The sequence below is a fragment of the Eriocheir sinensis genome, chromosome 46, assembly GCF_024679095.1.
Source record: "Eriocheir sinensis breed Jianghai 21 chromosome 46, ASM2467909v1, whole genome shotgun sequence".
Lineage (NCBI taxonomy): Eukaryota > Metazoa > Arthropoda > Malacostraca > Decapoda > Varunidae > Eriocheir > Eriocheir sinensis.
This window is the reverse complement of record NC_066554.1, coordinates 11,885,410-11,905,825: the sequence shown is the minus strand read 5'-3', so window position 1 is coordinate 11,905,825 and position 20,416 is coordinate 11,885,410. Positions and strand designations below refer to the sequence as shown.

The 20,416-nt window shown below is 44.0% G+C and overlaps 1 protein-coding gene across 2 annotated transcripts in view; it reads right to left on the bottom strand.

Annotated features, from left to right (window-relative positions):
• Positions 1-20,416, bottom strand: part of LOC126981123 (intermembrane lipid transfer protein Vps13-like) — a gene marked incomplete in the record, with an annotated part of 66,210 nt that overhangs the window by 20,440 nt on the left and 25,354 nt on the right. The window contains 13 exon segments of one of the 2 annotated variants that reach the window (XM_050831836.1): positions 4,693-4,758; positions 9,423-9,644; positions 10,465-10,689; positions 13,132-13,255; positions 13,736-13,893; positions 14,391-14,549; positions 15,201-15,359; positions 15,847-16,026; positions 16,396-16,536; positions 17,920-18,060; positions 18,678-18,886; positions 19,379-19,525; positions 19,777-19,879. In XM_050831836.1, the coding sequence (XP_050687793.1) occupies positions 4,693-4,758; positions 9,423-9,644; positions 10,465-10,689; positions 13,132-13,255; positions 13,736-13,893; positions 14,391-14,549; positions 15,201-15,359; positions 15,847-16,026; positions 16,396-16,536; positions 17,920-18,060; positions 18,678-18,886; positions 19,379-19,525; positions 19,777-19,879 (2,034 nt within the window). 2 annotated transcript variants of the gene reach the window in all.

Sequence of the window (20,416 nt, the reverse complement as noted above, 5' to 3'; positions counted from 1 at the left end):
TAGCTGCTCATGGCCTTAGTGTTCATCTCAGTTACATTGCCCCTTGAGTCTGTGGTGGGTGAGAGGTTATCGCCATGGGACACAGGGTTAATACAGGGGCCAGTGTGACATATGGATTAAAACAGTTTGCCCTTCCCAGGTTTCCCCAGGTACCCATTTATTGATCAGTTCGAAAGGGGAATGAATCTAAATTTTGATCTAAGGTGTGTTGAGTTAGTATATGAAGGTGATTATAGATATTGGTCATATTTTCCAGGCTTGGAGTAAGAAAGAGAAGATGTGGTTATTTGTTTTAGATAATAAAGAAAACCAGTCAATAGGTCGGCAAGATCAAAGAAAAAATGAAAATGCATGTCACATTCTGGTTAATACAAGGGAAGACGAAATAGCCGGAAAATGTGATCAAATTCAAGTTTCAAAATAGAATGGTTGTGCTGAGAGAGACCTTGAACACTTCCAATGATCTGTGTGGCTGTCAGGTATTGTTGACGCCTGGCTGCTCAACATCATGCTGGCACTAAAAACCCATTCCTTCCCTACATTTTTTTTTTTTTTACGTCTACGCCTATAGCGCCGGTAGGTTTGCTTGAGGGGCCTGGATGGTAGTTGGCCCCAGCCCATCATGGCGCAGGCAAGTGTTTATAGTGGCGCCATCTTCTATACACAGTGTGAATGGGCTCAAACAAGGCTGCCTGTCAATCAGTGAGGGAGCCAGTACCTTCCTCCAAAGTAGAACGTTCCTCCCCTGTGCCAAGTTGCTTTCAAAACCAATACTTTGTCACATGAAAATTGAGCTCTGTAAATCAACTTTATTTGACAAACCTACTTTTTTTGTCTAATAAACCCAATGATCCTTCCCTATGCCAAACAGTTTTTATGACCAACACTTTATGCTGCATGAAATTCAATTTCTGTAAATTTACTTAATTTGGCGTCAAGTACAACTCAGATATACAGCACATACTCGTGAAGTTCCATGTAAGCCTTCCCAGAATGAAGAATAAACTGAACCCCATTGAAAAATAGGATTCATGGGTAAAGTTTTGGAAAGTTTGGTTTAGTCGGCGTAACATCCATGGTCATATGCCGGAGAGAGACAGGAGGGGGAAGGAATTATAGGAGAAGGGAACAGATCCCAGGAGACGGGACACAACCCCCGATTAATACCTGGTACCCATTCACTGCTGGGTGGACAGGGGCGTAGGGTATTGGAAAAGCCGCCCAATTTTTTCCACTCCGCCCGGGAATCAAACCCAGGCTCTCTCGGTTGTGAGCCGAGTGTGCTAACCACTGCACCACGAAGCCCCCTGAATCATGGGAAAGCAGACTTCATCAACTTGGCAGAAATTTACAGAAATAAAAATAAAATTACTTTAGCATGAGTATAGACAGTGGTAGAGAAAATAAGTTTACAGTCACACAAAAAAATGCACAAACTCTTTAGGTGTTTAGATAGTTCTGTCAGCGGCTGAGAACTGGGTCACCATCAGAGGCTATGTGAGGCAGGTGTCTGGGGAGGTTTAGGAGGAGGAGGAGGCAGAATAGCAGAAGGATGAGGATGATGATGATGATGATGATGATGATGAGGAGGAGGAGGAGGAGGAGGAGAAGGAAGCAGAATAGAAGAAGGACGAGGAAGAAGAGGAGGAGGAGGGGGAGGATGAAGCAGAATGGTAGAAGGATGAGGAAGAAGAGGAGGAGGAGAAGGAGAAGGAGGAGGAGGAGGAAACAGAATAGAAGAAGGACGAGGAAGAGGAGGAGGAGGGGGAGGATGAAGCAGAATGGTAGAAGGATGAGGAAGAAGAGGAGGAGGAGGGGGAGGATGAAGCAGAATGGTAGAAGGATGAGGAAGAAGAGGAGGAGGAGGCAGAATAGTAGAAGGATGAGGAAGAAGAGGAGGAGGAGGAGAAGGAGAACGAGGAGGAGGAAGCAGAATGGTAGAAGGACGAGGAAGAGGAGGAGGAGGAGGAGGAGGCAGAATAGTAGAAGGATGAGGAAGAAGAGGAGGAGGAGAAGGAGAAGGAGGAGGAGGAGGAAACAGAATAGAAGAAGGACGAGGAAGAGGAGGAGGAGGGGGAGGATGAAGCAGAATGGTAGAAGGATGAGGAAGAAGAGGAGGAGGAGGCAGAATAGTAGAAGGATGAGGAAGAAGAGGAGGAGGAGGAGAAGGAGAACGAGGAGGAGGAAGCAGAATGGTAGAAGGATGAGGAAGAAGAGGAGGAGGAGGAGGAGGCAGAATAGTAGAAGGATGAGGAAGAAGAAGAGGAGGAGGAGGAGGAGAACGAGGAGGAGGAAGCAGAATGGTAGAAGGATGAGGAAGAGGAGGAGGAGGAGGAGGAGGAGGCAGAATGGTAGAAGGATGAGGAAGAAGAGGAGGATGAGGAGAAGGAGAACGAGGAGGAGGAAGCAGAATGGTAGAAGGACGAGGAAGAGGAGGAGGAGGAGGAGGAGGCAGAATAGTAGAAGGATGAGGTAGAAGAGGAGGAGGAGAAGGAGAACGAGGAGGAGGAAGCATAATGGTAGAAGGATGAGGAAGAAGAGGAGGAGGAGGAGGAGGGGGAGGAAGAGGAGGAGGAGGGGCCACAGGGTTAGCGAGAGAATCACACCCACAGCGACACACATACACAGCCACACAGGGCCACTCACCGTCCCACCAGTGTCAGGTGAGAGTGAGGCTACAGAGAGAGTGGAGGCCCAGCGCTGCAAAGAATATACGTCAGAGATTGGCACTACACACAAAGACACACAAAACAAAAAAGAATAAGAAAAGGACAGAATGAGAGATAGAGAGGAGAGGAGTGTGTGTGTGTGTGTGTGTGTGTGTGTGTGTGTGTATTTACAACTAGGTAAATACACACACACACACACACACACACACACACACACACACACTCTCCTCTCCTTTCCTCTCTATTTCTCATTCTGTCCTTTTCTTATTCTTTCTTCAGTCCTTTCTACGTAATACAAATAGGTAAATACATAACAATATCAGATTTCCACCACACAGACATAGAAACAGACATACACACACACATATCAGTAATTTTGTATCGTATAGACTGATGGATATACACACACACACACACACACACACACCAATAACCACAACATTAATGACAAAAAACAGATATAAAAGTAACTCTCTCTCTCTCTCTCTCTCTCTCTCTCTCTCTCTCTCTCTCTCTCTCAGCCTCATACGCACTGCAGTATTTAGTTAACAAAGAGGTAAGTCCACCCACACATCACCAAAGCCATAATATCATTGCCAAAGAGTGTGAATACGGCAGAAAAGTTGGAAAGTTTTGTTTAGTCGGCGCAACGTCTGTGGTCATATGCCGAAGAGAGACAGAAGGGGAAGGAATTACAGGAGAAGAGAACAGATCCCAGGAGACGGGACACAACCCCCGATTAATACCTGGCACCCATTCACTGCTGTGTGGACAGGGGCGTGGGGTATCGGAAAAGCTGCCCAAATTTTTCCACTCTGCCCGGGAATCGAACCCAGGCTCTCTCGGTTATGAGCCGAGTGTGCTAACCACTGCACCACGAAGCCCCTCCACAGAGGCAGAGAAAGACCTGGGAGTGTATGTTACCAGGCTACCAGCAAAGGCCAAATCCGTGACAATCGCAGCGGACGGGTTAATAGTTATGTTATGGTAGCGAGTCTTTCACTATTCTTGAACCTTTTATAACTGCAACGATTTTAACATAAGCATCACACCCTTGCCAGCTATTCTGAAGTCTAGCGCAAGTACTAGGACCTGATATACTAGTCTTCTGCTACTCCTCCTTCCTCATTACTAGTCTCCTGCTTGTCTCCTCATCTAGTACTAGTTTCCTGCTAACCTCCTCCTCCTCTACTAGCCTTCTGCTGCCTAGCGTTCCAGTATCTAGTTGTGAATTAGTGACAACCTGGTAAACACTTTCTCTGACCTAATACAAGAGTGCAACTGTCACTCTATAGAACCAACCCTACTGCATAAGATCACTGAATGCAATTACTACAAGAACTCCCGAGACCTTCAGTGTATATCAGTCTCCATCAGCAGCCTTTATGTATTCGGTTTAGCAGCGGGGCAACATTTACTCCATAGCCTCCATTACGAATTGCCTGATGAAGTAAATGAACATAGACTACAGATTATCCAGTGTTCGTCCATCGCATCACTGCAAGTCTCGATAAACCCTGACCCAACAGATGCAATAATACTAACTTGGTTCTCATTCCCACTACACAGAGTCTCCATTACGAGTTGCCTGATGGCGTAAATGAAGGATACACAGATTACCAAGTGTTCGTCCATCCCATTATAAGTCTGGACCAACCCTAAACTAACAGCTACAACAGAACTACTTGTCTCTCATTCCCACTACACAGAGTCTCCATTACGAGTTGCCTGATGGCGTAAATGAAGGATACACAGATTATCAAGTGTTCGTCCATCCCATTATAAGTCTGGACCAACCCTAAACTAACAGCTACAACAGAACTACTTGTCTCTCATTCCCACTACACACAGCCTCCATTACGAGTTGCCTGATGGAGTAAGCAAGCAAAATAATAAGGTGACATCAACATAGTACAGCGTCAACGTACAATAAGTGTTTCTAAAAAAGACATCATGCAAAAAATAGTCGTAATGTTTCTCTAGAGGAATAAGCAACAGGCAGACAGACAGTGAGTTCAGGTACCTTGATAGGGCTACTCTGGGACTCTGTTGACGATGTGGAGGACGAGCGCTCTACTTTACGAGACTTCTGCCGTTCGTAACAGAGGATGGAGTTATTGACAGGTATAAGAGACTGGCTGCTTGTTTGTTAGTGTGTGTGTGTGTGTGTGTGTGTGTGTGTGTGTGTGTGTGTGTTAAGGATGAGCGCTCTACTTTATGAGACTTCTGCCGTATGTAACAGAGGATGGAGTTATTGACAGGTATAAGAGACTGGCTGTTTGTTTGTTAGTGTGTGTGTGTGTGTGTGTGTGTGTGTGTATTTACCTAGTTGTAATTTTACAGGGCCTGGGCTTACGCTCGTGTGGTCCCGTCTCCATATCTATAATTATCCAACTTTTCCTTGAAGCTCTGCACACTCTTCGCCGATACTATTTCTTCACTTAATCTGTTCCAAACCTCTATATTTCTTTGTGGGAAGCTATGTTTCTTTTTGTCTCTTGAGCATCTTCCCTTCCTCAACTTTTTACTATGTCCTCTAGTATTCCTGCTGGAAGGTTCCTCTCTTAGTAGCAATTTCTCGTTATCTACTTCTTCCATTTTACTCAATAGCCTATATATTTGTATTAGGTCTCCTCTTTCTCTTCTTTGTTCTAGTGTTGGCAAGTCCATTTCCTTTAGTCTCTCTTCATATGTCAGTCCCTCCAGTTCTGGAACCATTTTTGTTGCCATCCTCTGTATTCTTTCTAGTTTTACTATGTGTTTCTTCATATGTGGAGACCACACTGTTTCCGCATATTCTAGTTTAGGTCTGATCATAGTAGTTATTAATTTTTTCATAATTTCTTTGTCCATGTAGTGGAATGCTATGCCTACATTTCTCACCATGTTATGTGTATCACCAAAGATCCGATTTCTATGACTTCCTGGTTGCATATAATCTTGCATTATTACTCCCAGGTGTGTGTGTGTGTGTGTGTGTGTGTGTTAAGAACGAGCGCTCTACTTTATGAGACTTCTGCCGTTCATAACAGAGGATGGAGTTATTGACAGGTATAAGAGACTGGCAGTTTGTTTGTTAGTTTGTGTGTGTGTATGTATGTGTGTGATTAAGTGTCTGTTTGTGTGTAAGTGTGGTGCAAATTTATGATGAGTATTCCATCTGCGTTCTGTCTCTTCCTTATATATATTAAGAGGAAAATAGCCAAGATTTGTGAGTATATATTCTCTGGAAAGGAAGAATGAGAAACACTATATACTAAGAGACTAGCTACTTCCCTATGAATATTAAGAGGAAAATAGCCAAGATTTGTGAGTATATATTCTCTGGAAAGGAAGAATGAGAAACACTATATACTAAGAGACTAGCTGCTTCCCTATAAATATTACGAGGAATATAGCCAAGATTTGTGAGTATATATTCTCTGGAAAGGAAGAATGAGAAGCACTACATACTAAGAGACTAGCTGCTTCCCTATAAATATTAAGAGGAAAATAGCCAAGATTTATGAGTATATATTCTCTGGAAAGAAAGAATGAGAAACACTACATACTAAGAGACTAGCTACTTCCCTATAAATATTAAGAGGAAAATAGCCAAGATTTGTGAGTATATATTCTCTGGAAAGAAAGAATGAGAAACACTATATGTAAAGGCAAAAGTCTAGCCACTGTATTCTGTTTCTTCCTTATAAATATTAAGTAGAAAATAGCCAAGATTTGTGAGTATATATTCTCCAGAACTGAAGAATGAGAAACACTAGAAAGACTAACTCCTCTGTCTCTGAAAGTAATGCAGAATGAGGGATTAGGAGCTGGAAGTCACTCTTTTACAGCCTATTAGAAATCTGAGAATCTGTGACCCCAAACTACTATACAGCCTTATCTAAAAGTGTATTCAGGAGCAACAATTATTCTGAGGGAGAAGAGAAATATCATGAAGTACTGGGCAAGGTTGTCAGCTATACCTAAAATATTATAATGTCCAATCGTCCATTAGTTATAGCTAAAATGCTGTACTATCTTGTTTTAAGTGTAAACTAAGTAGGGTTGTAAGTTATTTCAGATGTTTCAATCCAACCCTTTCCCCTAATGCAGACTATATTAATATGGGTCAGAAAACCTGTTGTGAATCAATGAAAATATATATACAGAGAACAGAAAATAAGTATCATAGACCACTACTAAGCAAATGACAAATAAGTTTTTATCCTAAAGAATAAAATTACACTCATCTGAATGCCACAAAGAACTCTATGCAAGATGAAGACACACTAAGCATATAATATGAGGGTAAAACATGACCATAATAAAGCCCACAGACAAAGCAAGGACTTCACTCAGCACTTCCATACTCTTAATACTGAATGTCAGGATTAGAGAGAAAAAAAAAAAAAAAAAAAAAAAAAAAAAAAAAAAAGGAAGAATAAGAAAAATATGATATAGGAATCGGAAAAATGTATCTCCAGTGTTTCAAAGAGCTTATACATTGGTCTTCCTTTCCTTGAACTACATCTTATTAACCAGGGATGGACTGAATACAAGAACTGTGTATTTGAATATGAATACGAATACTTCAAATTTCAATGAATACGAATACAAATTTGAATAGACTGAAATGATTTTAATTCGAATACAAATACGAATACTTCTTAAAAGTATTCATGAATACATTCATGAATAATTTTCACTGAAAAATACCTTCTTGACGTAACTGAGTAAAGAAGCAGTGTCCTAAATTTATGCAACAATAAAATGAGCTCATGAACCTGTTCAATACACACAATTTTGCATGTCTGCCCAGGAGGCTGAGGTTGTAAGGAACAACGGCTGTTATCAATGATTATAAATTTTGAAGTATTTGTCAGATTATTAACAACATACGAATACTTTTCCCTTGTACTCGAATACGTATAAGAATACTTTGATTTCTATTAATAATTATTTGAAGACGAGTACGAACACCCAAATACGGTATTTGAATGTATTTATATATGAATACTCCATCCCTGTTATTAAGAGGAAAAAATAGGAAAAGTAGGAAAATAGGAAAAATATGAATGAATAGGAAAAATGTATCTCTAGCATTCCAAAGAGCTTGTATATTGTCCCTCCTTTCCTTGAACTGCATCTTATTAACAGGAAAAATAGGAAAAATGAGATATAGGAAATAGGAATAGGAAAAATGTATTGCTAATGTTCCAAAGAGCCTATAATGGTACTCTTCATCTTCCCTTTATTATTATATCAATCTTATGCATTTATTTTTACTCTTGGTGGTTAGTGAAGGAAGGCTTTGCTAACTATTTAGTACAGCAAACCTTGTGGTAGTAATTAGTTTTGTTATGGAGTGAAAAAAGTCCTTTCAAAAATGTTTCCTTTGTAAAAAAATGTAGAAGCATCCATCTTGTTAAAATCACTACTCTGGAAATAACACACATCGGTAACTAAAGATAAAAAAAAAGAGAAAATAGAAAAAAAATGAGAAAAAAATGGCAGGACTGACACAGGCTGCAACTTTACATTCCTGAGAACTGTGACCGAAAGTAAATTTGGTGAGTGCAAAAGTTCATGGGTAAAGTGCCTTCCCTCAGCCTCTGAAAATAATACATAGGTGATTTTATGGTTCAGTTAACACACACATTTTCTCTTTCTCTCTCTAGTTGATTCTCTCTCTCTCTCTCTCTCTCTCTCTCTCTCTCTCTCTGACCCCTTTAACCCGGTAGCAGTGACGGGCTAAATTTGTGGCTTTACCGTGCAGCAGCGACGGGCCAAATTTGTGGCTTTACCGTGTAGCAGCGACGGGCCAAATTTGTGGCTTTACCGTGTAGCAGCGACGGGCCAAATTTGTGGCTTTACCGTGTAGCAGCGACGGACCAAATTTGTGGCTTTACCGTGCAGCAGCGACGGGCCAAATTTGTGGCTTTACCGTGTAGCAGCGACGGGCCAAATTTGTGGCTTTACCGTGTAGCAGCGATGGGCCAAATTTGTGCCATGATATAAACCCCCCAAAATAGATGATACATAACCTGATCACAAATGCTTTGATATATATTATGAAATGGTTTGTGTGAGGGGTGATTTTTTCTCATTTTTCTCGCTAAGAGGGACCATTAAGAAACATGATCCCCGCTGCTACCGGGTTAAAAACAAGCTCGACTGACACTTCCTTCAACTTAATATTCACTGAAGTAGAAATGCAAAGTTTTGGTGCCATCTCATTAATATAAATTCACTTAGGTTTAACCCGGTAGCTGCAGGGATCATGTATCTTCAAGGCCCTTCTAAGCGAATTAATGAGAAAAAATCATCACTCACGCAAACCGTTTCATAATATATAGTACCAACGCATTTGTAATCAGTTTACGCATCATTTATTTTGGGGGGTTTATATCATGGTAGAAATTTGGCCTATAGCTGGTACACGGTAAAGCCACAAATTTGGCCCGTCGCTGCTACCGGGTTAAGGACAGACCACCTAGTCTGGACCATAGGGTCTGTGTGGTCTAAATATCCATGTAAATCTATGTAAATCTCTCTCTCTCTCTCTCTCTCTCTCTCTCTCTCTCTCTCTCTCTCTCTCTCTCTCTCTCTCTCTCATTCTGTCTTCCTTCCTTCCTTCCTGTCTCCCTTCCTTCCTTCCTTTCCCTCTTAGTATAAAAAGCAGGTTTAGTACCGTAAGACAATTCAATACTAAATACCATGACCCTACATCCTAAGACTACCCAAGCTCCCTCAGTACAGTCTTCAGCTTACCCGATAGGTCAGCATGAGTCCCGACTTGTTGATCATCCAGAAGGGGCAGTAGAGGCTGAGGGACAGGCGCTGCCGGGTCTTGACGGCAAGCATCCCCAGGTCCAGGTCCAGCGGTCCGCCCATGATGTCCCCGCGAGACTTGAAGGTCCACACACTTAGCTCGGGCGGGTTGGCCTCGAGTGGCTTGCCACAGATCCAGTCCCGAGAGAGGTAGTCCAGGAGCTGGCGGAAAAACGAAGGTAAAATTGGACGGAAACTTGTACTGCTCTCTGGGTCTGTGAGATGACCTATAATGAAGAAGTTGGAGGATGTATTGGTTGGCTGTGATCAGAGGGGGTGTCCAGTGAGGAGGTGGCAAGGAGATGGGGACTGAGGAGCTGAGTGCAGTGCTGACAGTGAGGAGAATGCAGTGGTTTGGAGATGTGAAGAGGAGGGAGGATAGTGAGGCACTGGGGAGAACTGTTGGGGTGGAAGTGCTAGGTTGCCGTTTGCCAGGCAGGCCAAGGAAGATGTGGAGGTAGTGAGGATTTGCCAGCATTGGCCACTGGAGAGGCTGAGGCAGGGAAAGAGTTGGAAGCACATCATAGACTGTCGAAAGTTATGTGAGATTATGGAACAACTTGATGTTAAACAGATGATGATGGTGCTGACAGGTTTAGAAGTACTGCTAAAGCATCTCTGAACCCTATAAAGTACCGAGAGCAATAGGTAAAACAGCAAGCAAAGTAGAAGGTAAAATTAGACAGACTGACAGGTTGGGAAGCCTTGGTGTGACTCTTCCTCTACCTACCAGGAGTTCAAGGTAGCAGGTACAGAGCTGAGCCTAGGTAAAACAATAGGTAATAACAGTAAGATAACAAGTATAAACAGACTGACAGGTTGGGGAGCCTTGCTGTGACTCTCTTCCTCTACCTACCAGGAGTTCAAGGTAGCAGGTACAGAGCTGAGCCTAGGTAAAACAATAGGTAATAACAGTAAGATAACAAGTATAAACAGACTGACAGGTTGGGAAGCCTTGGTGTTACTCTCTTCCTCTACCTACCAGGAGTTCAAGGTAGCAGGTGCCGAGCTGTGCCTTGGTGAGGTTTAGCGATGCGCCGGGCATGATGACGTTGGTGGTCATGGTACCGGGCGGCTCGAGGGAGATGGGCACCGGCAGCAGGTTGTGCAGCACCAGGCAGGGGTGGAGGTGGACCCGGTACAGTGTGCTCTTCATGGTGCGACGGCTGGTGTTCTCCCAAAGGATCTGTTCAACTTCACCGGAGGCCTGAAGGGAAGGGAAGAAGGGAGATGTAGAGAAGCAAAGGGAGACAGGGTATGACAGAGAGAAGGGAGACAGGGTGAGACAGAAAGAAGGGAGACAGGGTGAGACAGAGAAGGGAGACAGGGTGAGACAGAAAGAAGGGAGACAGGGTGAGACAGAAAGAAGGGAGACAGGGTGAGACAGAGAGAAGGGAGACAGGGTGAGACAGAGAGAAGGGAGACAGGGTGAGACAGAGAGAAGGGAGACAGGGTGAGACAGAGAAGGGAGACAGGGTGAAACAGAGAGAAGGGAGACAGGGTGAGACAGAGAGAAGGGAGACAGGGTGAGACAGAGAGAAGGGAGACAGGGTGAGACAGAGAGAAGGGAGACAGGGTGAGACAGAGAGAAGGGAGACAGGGTGAGACAGAGAGAAGGGAGACAGGGTGAGACAGAGAGAAGGGAGACAGGGTGAGACAGAGAGAAGGGAGACAGGGTGAGACAGAGACCAGAGACACGGTGAGACAGAGAGAAGGGAGACAGGGTGAGACAGAGAGAAGGGAGACAGGGTGAGACAGAGAGAAGGGAGACAGGGTGAGACAGAGAGAAGGTATACAGGGTGAGACAGAAAGAAGGGAGACAGGGTGAGACAGAGAGAAGGGAGACAGGGTGAGACAGAGAAGGAGACAGGGTGAGACAGAGAGAAGGAGACTGGGTGAGACAGAGAAGGGAGACAGGGTGAGACAGAGAGAAGGGAGACAGGGTGAGACAGAGAAGGGAGACAGGGTGAAACAGAGAGAAGGGAGACAGGGTGAAACAGAGAGAAGGGAGACAGGGTGAGACAGAAAGAAGGGAGACAGGGTGAGACAGAGAGAAGGGAGACAGGGTGAGACAGAGAGAAGGGAGACAGGGTGAGACAGAGAAGGGAGACAGGGTGAGACAGAGAGAAGGGAGACAGGGTGAGACAGAGAAGGGAGACAGGGTGAGACAGAGAGAAGGGAGACAGGGTGAAACAGAGAGAAGGGAGACAGGGTGAGACAGAAAGAAGGGAGACAGGGTGAGACAGAGAAGGGAGACAGGGTGAGACATAGAGAAGGGAGACAGGGTGAGACAGAGAAGGGAGACAGGGTGAGACATAGAGAAGGGAGACAGGGTGAGACAGAGAGAAGGGAGACAGGGTGAGACAGAGAGAAGGGAGACAGGGTGAGACAGAGAGAAGGGAGACAGGGTGAGACAGAGAGAAGGAAAGGGAGACAGGGTGAGACATACAGAAGGAAAGGGACACAGGGTGAGACATAGAGAAGGAAAGGGAGACAGGGTGAGACATGGAGAAGGAAAGGGAGACAGGGTGAGACATAGAGAAGGAAAGGGAGACAGGGTGAGACATGGAGAAGGAAAGGGAGACAGGGTGAGACATACAGAAGGAAAGGGAGACAGGGTGAGACATGGAGAAGGAAAGGGAGACAGGGTGAGACATACAGAAGGAAAGGGACACAGGGTGAGACATGGAGAAGGAAAGGGAGACAGGGTGAGACATACAGAAGGAAAGGGACACAGGGTGAGACATGGAGAAGGAAAGGGAGACAGGGTGAGACATACAGAAGGAAAGGGAGACAGGGTGAGACATGCAGAAGGAAAGGGAGACAGGGTGAGACATACAGAAGGAAAGGGAGACAGGGTGAGACATACAGAAGGAAAGGGAGACAGGGTGAGACATACAGAAGGAAAGGGACACAGGGTGAGACATGGAGAAGGAAAGGGAGACAGGGTGAGACATGGAGAAGGAAAGGGAGACAGGGTGAGACATACAGAAGGAAAGGGAGACAGGGTGAGACATACAGAAGGAAAGGGAGACAGGGTGAGACATACAGAAGGAAAGGGACACAGTGTGAGACATACAGAAGGAAAGGGACACAGGGTGAGACATGGAGAAGGAAAGGGAGACAGGGTGAGACATGGAGAAGGAAAGGGAGACAGGGTGAGACATACAGAAGGAAAGGGAGACAGGGTGAGACATACAGAAGGAAAGGGAGACAGGGTGAGACATGGAGAAGGAAAGGGAGACAGGGTGAGACATGGAGAAGGAAAGGGAGACAGGGTGAGATATGGAGAAGGAAAGGGAGACAGGGTGAGACATACAGAAGGAAAGGGAGACAGGGTGAGACATGGAGAAGGAAAGGGAGACAGGGTGAGACATACAGAAGGAAAGGGAGACAGGGTGAGACATGGAGAAGGAAAGGGAGACAGGATGAGACATGGAGAAGGAAAGGGAGACAGGGTGAGACATGGAGAAGGAATGGGAGACAGGGGGAGACATGAAGGAAAGGGAGACAGGGTGAGACATGGAGAAGGAAAGGGAGACAGGGGGAGACATACAGACATATAACTCAAATAACAGAAAAAAACAGAAAAAAAGAAAGCCCTCTAAGCACTGCTCCTGCAAGAAAAAAATAAAACCGTTTCACTTACAAACATGAGGAAGGGTGTGCCGTGTATCTCCCTGACATCCTTGGGTGGGCAGCTGACCTTCATCTCGTAGTTTGGGTTGTTCTGCAGGAGACGCCACACGAAGGGCAGGATGCAAACGTTGTGCCTGGAACATACGAACACACACACACACACATGTAACACTCCCTGCTCCCTGCCTGACCCTCCCTGTGTGCCATCATTTTCTCCCTGCTTGTTGTGTATGCAAGATGGTTTGTTACCCCCCCCCCCCCCTCCTTGTCTGTCCCTCTATTTATATGTCTTCTATATTCTTCTGTCATCTTTCTCCTTCTCTGTCATTGCCTTTCTTTTCTTTTCTCATATTTTCTCTCTCATTCTGTCTCTTTTCTTTCTTTCATTCTCTCCTCTTCTCTTCCTTTCTCTCTTCTCTTCCATTCTCTCCTCTCCTCTTCTCTTCTCATTTTTACTCTCTTTCATTCTGTCTCTCTCTCTCTCTCCTCTTCTCTTCCTTTCTCTCCTCTTCTCTTCCCTTAGCTCCTCTTCTCTTCCACTGTCTCCTCTCCTCTTCTCTTCTCATTTTTTCTCTCTTTCATTCTGTCTCTCTCTCTCTCCCCACCATCCTTACCCCTCGACACAGAAGAAGAGCTCCGCCGTGGGACTGTAGGCGGCGTGCAGGGGCAGCAGGGCGCTCTCCTTCGGGCCCAGACTTACCACGGCCTCCACCTCGTTGCCGCGCTCTGTCATGTAGTACACCTCCACTGGTACGTCCAAGTGGTTGATCACCTGATGAACACACAGATTGGTTTGATGGGAATACAGATAATATGGAAGTTACACAAGGGGCATATTCTTAAACCTATTCTACATGGCTTTTGCATGAGTTTTGGGCATTTTCAGGGATAGTTTTATGACCCTGGTGGTGGTTTGACCCTTCCTCTGTGCCGCAAACCCCCCCAAAACACTCATTAGATAATTAATATGAGGAGAAAGCCAAGAAAAGTGACTGAGCATACTAGCCATACGTCCTCAATTACTGGACTAAATTTCCACAGGCATATCCAAATGGTTAATGCCATGACAAACACACACAGACTGGCTTCATGGGATTAATATGGAAGATACAGAGGGTCATATTCATTTTCTCAGCATATCAGGTGTTTTGGGGCTACTAATCAGGCACTTTATAGTATCTGCCCTCCTCCCTCTTAAACGGTTTCGCCTCATAATAATAATAAAAATAATAATACTAATAATAATAATCCCATCACACACACACATACCTCGACACAGGAGCTAAGTGTGATGACCTTGCAGCCGCTCTCCATGGCTATGCTGGTCACAATGCCCCACTTCTCACCGGAGTTCCTGTGCTCCACCTCAAAGTACCTCTTGTCGGCCCGTGCCACAGGGATGGAGCAGGTGCAGTCCAGGCCCGGGATCTGGAAATGAAGGGAAATAGAAGAATGAAATGAAATAGAAGAAATGAGATGAGGGAAGGGAGGTTAGGGGATATAAATCAATACATTATACCCAGCTTTTGCTCCTTATGTTTGAAGGATAAAGGAAGGGAAGGCAAGCTACACTGGTCACTGTCTTCTAGATCTGCCTGTCACTATTTTACTAACCATCCCTGACTGACTTTTGAGGCTCAGAATCCAACATCTACCTATCTACCTACCTATAGCTGTAGAAGACACAATATGATGCAAAATATACAGTAGAGGAACATTGAGAAAGCCCTTAACCCGGTAGCAGCGATGGGCCAAATTTGCAGCTTTACCATGTACCAGCGATGGGCCAAATTTCTGCCATTATATAAACCTCCCAAAATAGATGATGCATAAACTGATCACACATGTGTTGATATATGTTATGAAATGGTTTGCGTGAGTGATGATTCTTTCTCATTATTTTACTTAGAGGGGCCTTTAACCTAACCTAACCTAACCCAACCTTAGAAACATGACCCCCGCAGCTACTGGGTTAATTTTCAGTAGATTAATAATAGCTGATAATAATGATGATGATGATGAAGTACACTTGCACAACCCTACATCTTTGAAAACTAACTCTTGCGGTCTTGTTCACACCTTGAGCACAAGCCTTCGGTCCTGGATGCTCTGGCAGTCAGTCACCAGTGATGCCACCCTCCTGTGCTTGGGGGTGAGGACCTTCACCTCCTCCAGATCAACCTGGGCGCCGGACTCCACTGTCACCTGTTCCACACCCTCGCCTCCCTGTGTGGCAACCTGGCGGGAGAAGGAGAAAAATTTTGAAGGGAGAAAAGAAGATAATGTTTGTCTTTCAATGTATTTCTTTCAGTTATACACTCAATGGCTGCATGTCTGTATTTCAAAAGGTTATCAATGGCCCTTAGCCCCTTGACTGCAGATTTCCACAAGAAGACATCACCAAGCTACAGGAACAGAACAAAAAGTGGCTGCTACAATGCAATGAAGAAAAATGTAAAGTCCTGCACCTTGGGAGGGGATATCAAACACACCGATACCACATGGGAAACACTCCACTATCCACCACAGAGGCAGAGAAAGACCTGGGACTATATGTTACCAGGCTACCAGTGAAGGCCAAATCCTTGTCAATTGCAGCTGATGGGTTAATATTGTATAAGAGACTGGCCAAGAGCAAAACAAAAGAGAGCCTGTAACATGTCATTCTTGCATTGGAAAGTTGGGAAGAATATTTAGATTGATGGCAAATGCACAAGAGACTGACCTTGAAGCCTGACTGCGCCACCTCCACGCTGATGTGCATGCCGGTGTAGTTTGCGATGCGGTACGGGGCACTCAGCGTCTTGGCATCCGTCACCTTGCGCTTGTATGCCTCGGAGAACGCCTCGGACAGGATGCCCACCACCTCCATGAAGGTCTTGGTCACCGTGAGCTCCATGGGGTCCTGTTATAAAGGGGGATGTAAAGGAAAGAACCATTCAGTACATTGAGTTAAATAGAGAAATAAACAGGAAGACAATTAAGGAGAGAGAAACAGAGAATTAAATAGAGATGGAGATAAATAGAAAGATAGATAAAGAGAGAGATGTATAAATTAAAGTCTTCTAAACCACAGTAAAATGCAACCTCTTTGGATTCTTTTTAGGAGCAGCGAATAGCGGGCTTTTTTTTATTATTGTTCCCTTTTTTTGTGCCCTTGAGCTGTCTCTCTTGTTGTGAAAAAAAATAAATAAATAAAATAAATAAATAAATAAATAAAAAATAAATAAATAAAAAAAAAAATTTGGTAGTGTCTGGCACACCCCACACCTACCTTCGCAGTCAGGGATATGGTGCAGACCGGATCAGGAAAATGGAACTCCTCAAAGTCCACCTCCTCCATATCTGGTGAGCCCGGCACAGAGCCCACCGGGGACACCACAGTGCTGTCTCCACTCGACATGTCCTGCGTCACCTGTGCAGAAAGACAAGCTAGATATTCGGTACCATCCATACATTGATCTGCAAGGTGTATAGTTAATGTGTCCTGCCAGTTATAACATGTGAGGTACCCCAACCAGAGGGAGCCCATGGTATCTTAACCCAGTAGCAGCGGGGATCATGTTTCTTAATGGTCCTTCTAAACGAGAAAAATGAGAAAAAATCATCCCTCACACAAACCATTTCATAATATGTATCAAAGCATTTGTGATCAGATTATGTATCATCTTTTTTAGGGGGTTTATATCAAGGCACAGATTTGGCCCGTCGCTGCTACATGGTAAAGCCACAAATTTGGCCTGTCGCTGCTACATGGTAAAGCCACAAATTTGGCCTGTCGCTGCTACATGGTAAAGCCACAAATTTGGCCCGTCGCTGCTACATGGTAAAGCCACAAATTTGGCCTGTCGCTGCTACATGGTAAAGCCACAAATTTGGCCTGTCGCTGCTACATGGTAAAGCCACAAATTTGGCCTGTCACTGATACATGGTAACGCCACAAATGTGGCCCATCGCTGCTACATGGTAAAGCCACAAATTTGGCCTGTCGCTGCTACATGATAAAGCCACAAATATGGCCCGTCGCTGCTACCGGGCTAATCTTTGCCTTGTCAGTGCACTCAACTCAAGAGCTAACATTAACAGATAGATCATGAAAGCAACAGAGTGGCAAGCCAAGACTGGGAGTTTAGGTAAAGAGAGAAGGTTATGGGTGTAGTGATATGATACCCCACCTGTAGGTTTCCAAGGCAGACACACATTGATGACAGGTGAGCCTTTGGTTGGCATTGTCAGACACTTCCACCTCTCATGTCAACTATTTTCAAGGGCCGGAAAGGAGATCAGGAGGGCTCTAATGATTGTTTCCTCACATCCATGGTACAGAAGAAGGGTCAAACTAACAGAGAAGTCATACAACTGCTCCTGGAAATGCCCAAAACTCCTAGGAAAGTCTTGTTAAATAGGTGTACTTGGGTGCTGGAGTGTTTTAAAATAAGAGCCTTTTAATCTTGGTGGTGAAATGGTAACTGGAACAAGTGCAGAGCCAGGTCACGATGCTAACACTAATATTAGGAGTGTATTATTAAACATTTCGCCGCCCAAGAACACACATTTGACAAGGCAGACAAGGAGTTGTGGACCTTTTCTTGGGTTATTTTTTCATCCTTCTGGGAGCCTGACCCTTCTTCTGTACCATGAACCCCCAAGAACTCATTAAAACCTGACTGATCTCTTTTTCTGGCCTTTCGAAATAGCTATTGTGAGCAGTACCAACCTAGCACTCAATGGAAAACTTATCACACTAAATACCTAACTATCTAGAGGCTCAAGGGAACTATGACTAATTCCAATGTACCTCAAACTCAAAGGCCCAAGGCTTGTGTTCCGGCTGTCCCACGGTGGTTGTCTTCTCCACCGGCTCCAGCAAAGGCTCCCACACTGCCAGGCGAGGGTTGAAGGAGGCCAGTTCCAAGTTGAGGTTGCCTTTGACACGAAGCTGTGGCAAAGGGAGCAAATATTGGCTGTCTAGGAGAACAATACGACTAATAGCATCAACATGTGTTATTCTAGGGCAAAGGAACATGTCATACCATAAAAAGAGAAGAAGCAGAAAGAAATAGAAGTAAAACAGTAAGTAAAATAACAATAGGAGAACAGCACGACTAATAGTATCAACATGTGTTATTCTAGGGCAAAGGAACATGTCATACCATAAAAAGAGAAGAAGCAGAAAGAAATATAAGTAAAAGAATAAGTAAAAGAACAGTAGGAGAACAGCACGACTAATAGCATCAACATCTGTAATATTTAACCTTTTTGGACCGCAAAAGTTTTTCTCGGGAGAACCTCCTCGAACGCAAAAGTCAGCGGAAAATGAACTTTGAAACTAACAAAACATCATAAAAGATAATTCTATAGAAAGTTTCATATCTGGCTAAATGGATAAAATGATGAATAAAAAATTAACCCCCTCTGAAAATAAACTTTTTGGAGTGTTTCATGTTCTGTTACGTGGACAGGATAATAAATGGGAAACTGAAACAACCCTGAAACTCCCCTTTTTTGAGTGGAACGATAAATTAATGAAAATGTGAAAGATCTTGAGGGAATTACCTTTTTAGAGTAGAAGCCGGTAACAAGAGTATTAACGCTGGTCTGGAGTTTGATGAGAGGGATGGGGGAGGTTGAAGAGCCAGCCTCCAGGGTGATCAAGAAGCACTCCAGCATCACCTCCGCACACTCATCACCACTGCCATCCTTACACGCTGGCTTAGGCTTGGCAACCTCACTCCCCTCGCTCATGATAGCTTCTTGACCTTCCTCTGCGAATGTGAGAAAAATTATGCTGGATACATATAACATCGCCCACTGCCTTCTCAACCCATACGATCTTACCCCATACAATATCACCCACTTCAAACACATTCTATACTATCACATCCCATACAAATGAACGCTTTTTCACCGTCCTCTGCGAACATGAAAAAAATTACACCGGCTGGGTACATATGACATTGCCCACTGCCTTCTCAACCCATACGATCTTACCCCATACAATATCACCCACTTCAAACACATTCTATACTATCACATCCCATACAAATAAACGCTTTTTCACCGTCCTCTGCGAACATGAAAAAAATTATGCTGGCTGGATATATACAACATAGCCCACTGCCTTCTCAACCCATACGATCTTACCACCCCACCCCACCCCACACCATCTAGCCTCATACAAAGTTACCTTATACATTGTCACCCACTACAAACATAACATTCATTAACCTCTTATAATAATAGTAATAGTAACTCACCCACATCCAGTAGTGTAAACTCTTCCTTAGTGAGTGGCTTGACTTTCCATAGGCCGGACCAGTCGCGTATCTCCTCTGTCTTTTCCTCGTCTGCCTTGTCCAGCCCTGACAGCGTTGTGGCGATGGTGCTGAGGAGCTCGATGATTGCTGCAACGATAAGTGTGTGTGGATTTTTAAGCTGTGCGGTAATTTGTTGTTTTGTTCTTAATGGGGAGGAGAGAATATATGAGTTAGGAGTGGGAGAGACTCATAGTCTGTAAAAGAAAAAAGAAAAAATTGAAGAAAATGAAGGAAAAAAGAAGACTACTGAGTTGGTTCGACACACACACACACACACACACACACACAAAAAAAAAAAAAAAAAAAAAAAAAAAAAAAAAAAACATTGCAAGACTCACCAGGAGACACACGCAAATTAACTTGACTGAGGTGGACGTGAATGCTGCCAGGCTGTACTGGGGTGACCAGGTGGTGGAAGGACACATCACAGCGGTCGATTATCTGGCGAAATGGCGACATATTATTATTATTATTATTATTATTGTTATTGTTATTATTATTATTATTATTATTATTACGCATAGTCCTCGGGTTACGACACCAAAGAGCAAAAACGAAAAACAAAACTGTGCCTCAATTTTCATAACGGTCCAGTAAGCATGATTTTGTGTTATATATGATCAACAAACAACACATTCCTTCATCCCTTAATATCATCTCAGCCATGCAATACTTTCCTTCATCTACCATAACAGTCCTGTAAGCATGATTTTGTGTTATATATGACCAACAAACACATATTCCCTCATCCATTAATATCATCTCAGCCATGCAATACTTTCCTTCATCTACCATAACAGTCCAATAAGCATGATTTTGTGTTATATATGACCAACAAACACATATTCCCTCATCCATTAATATCATCTCGGCCATGCAATACTTTCCTTCATCTACCATAACAGTCCAATAAGCATGATTTTGTGTTATATATGATCAACAAACAACACATTCCTTCATCCCTTAATATCATCTCGG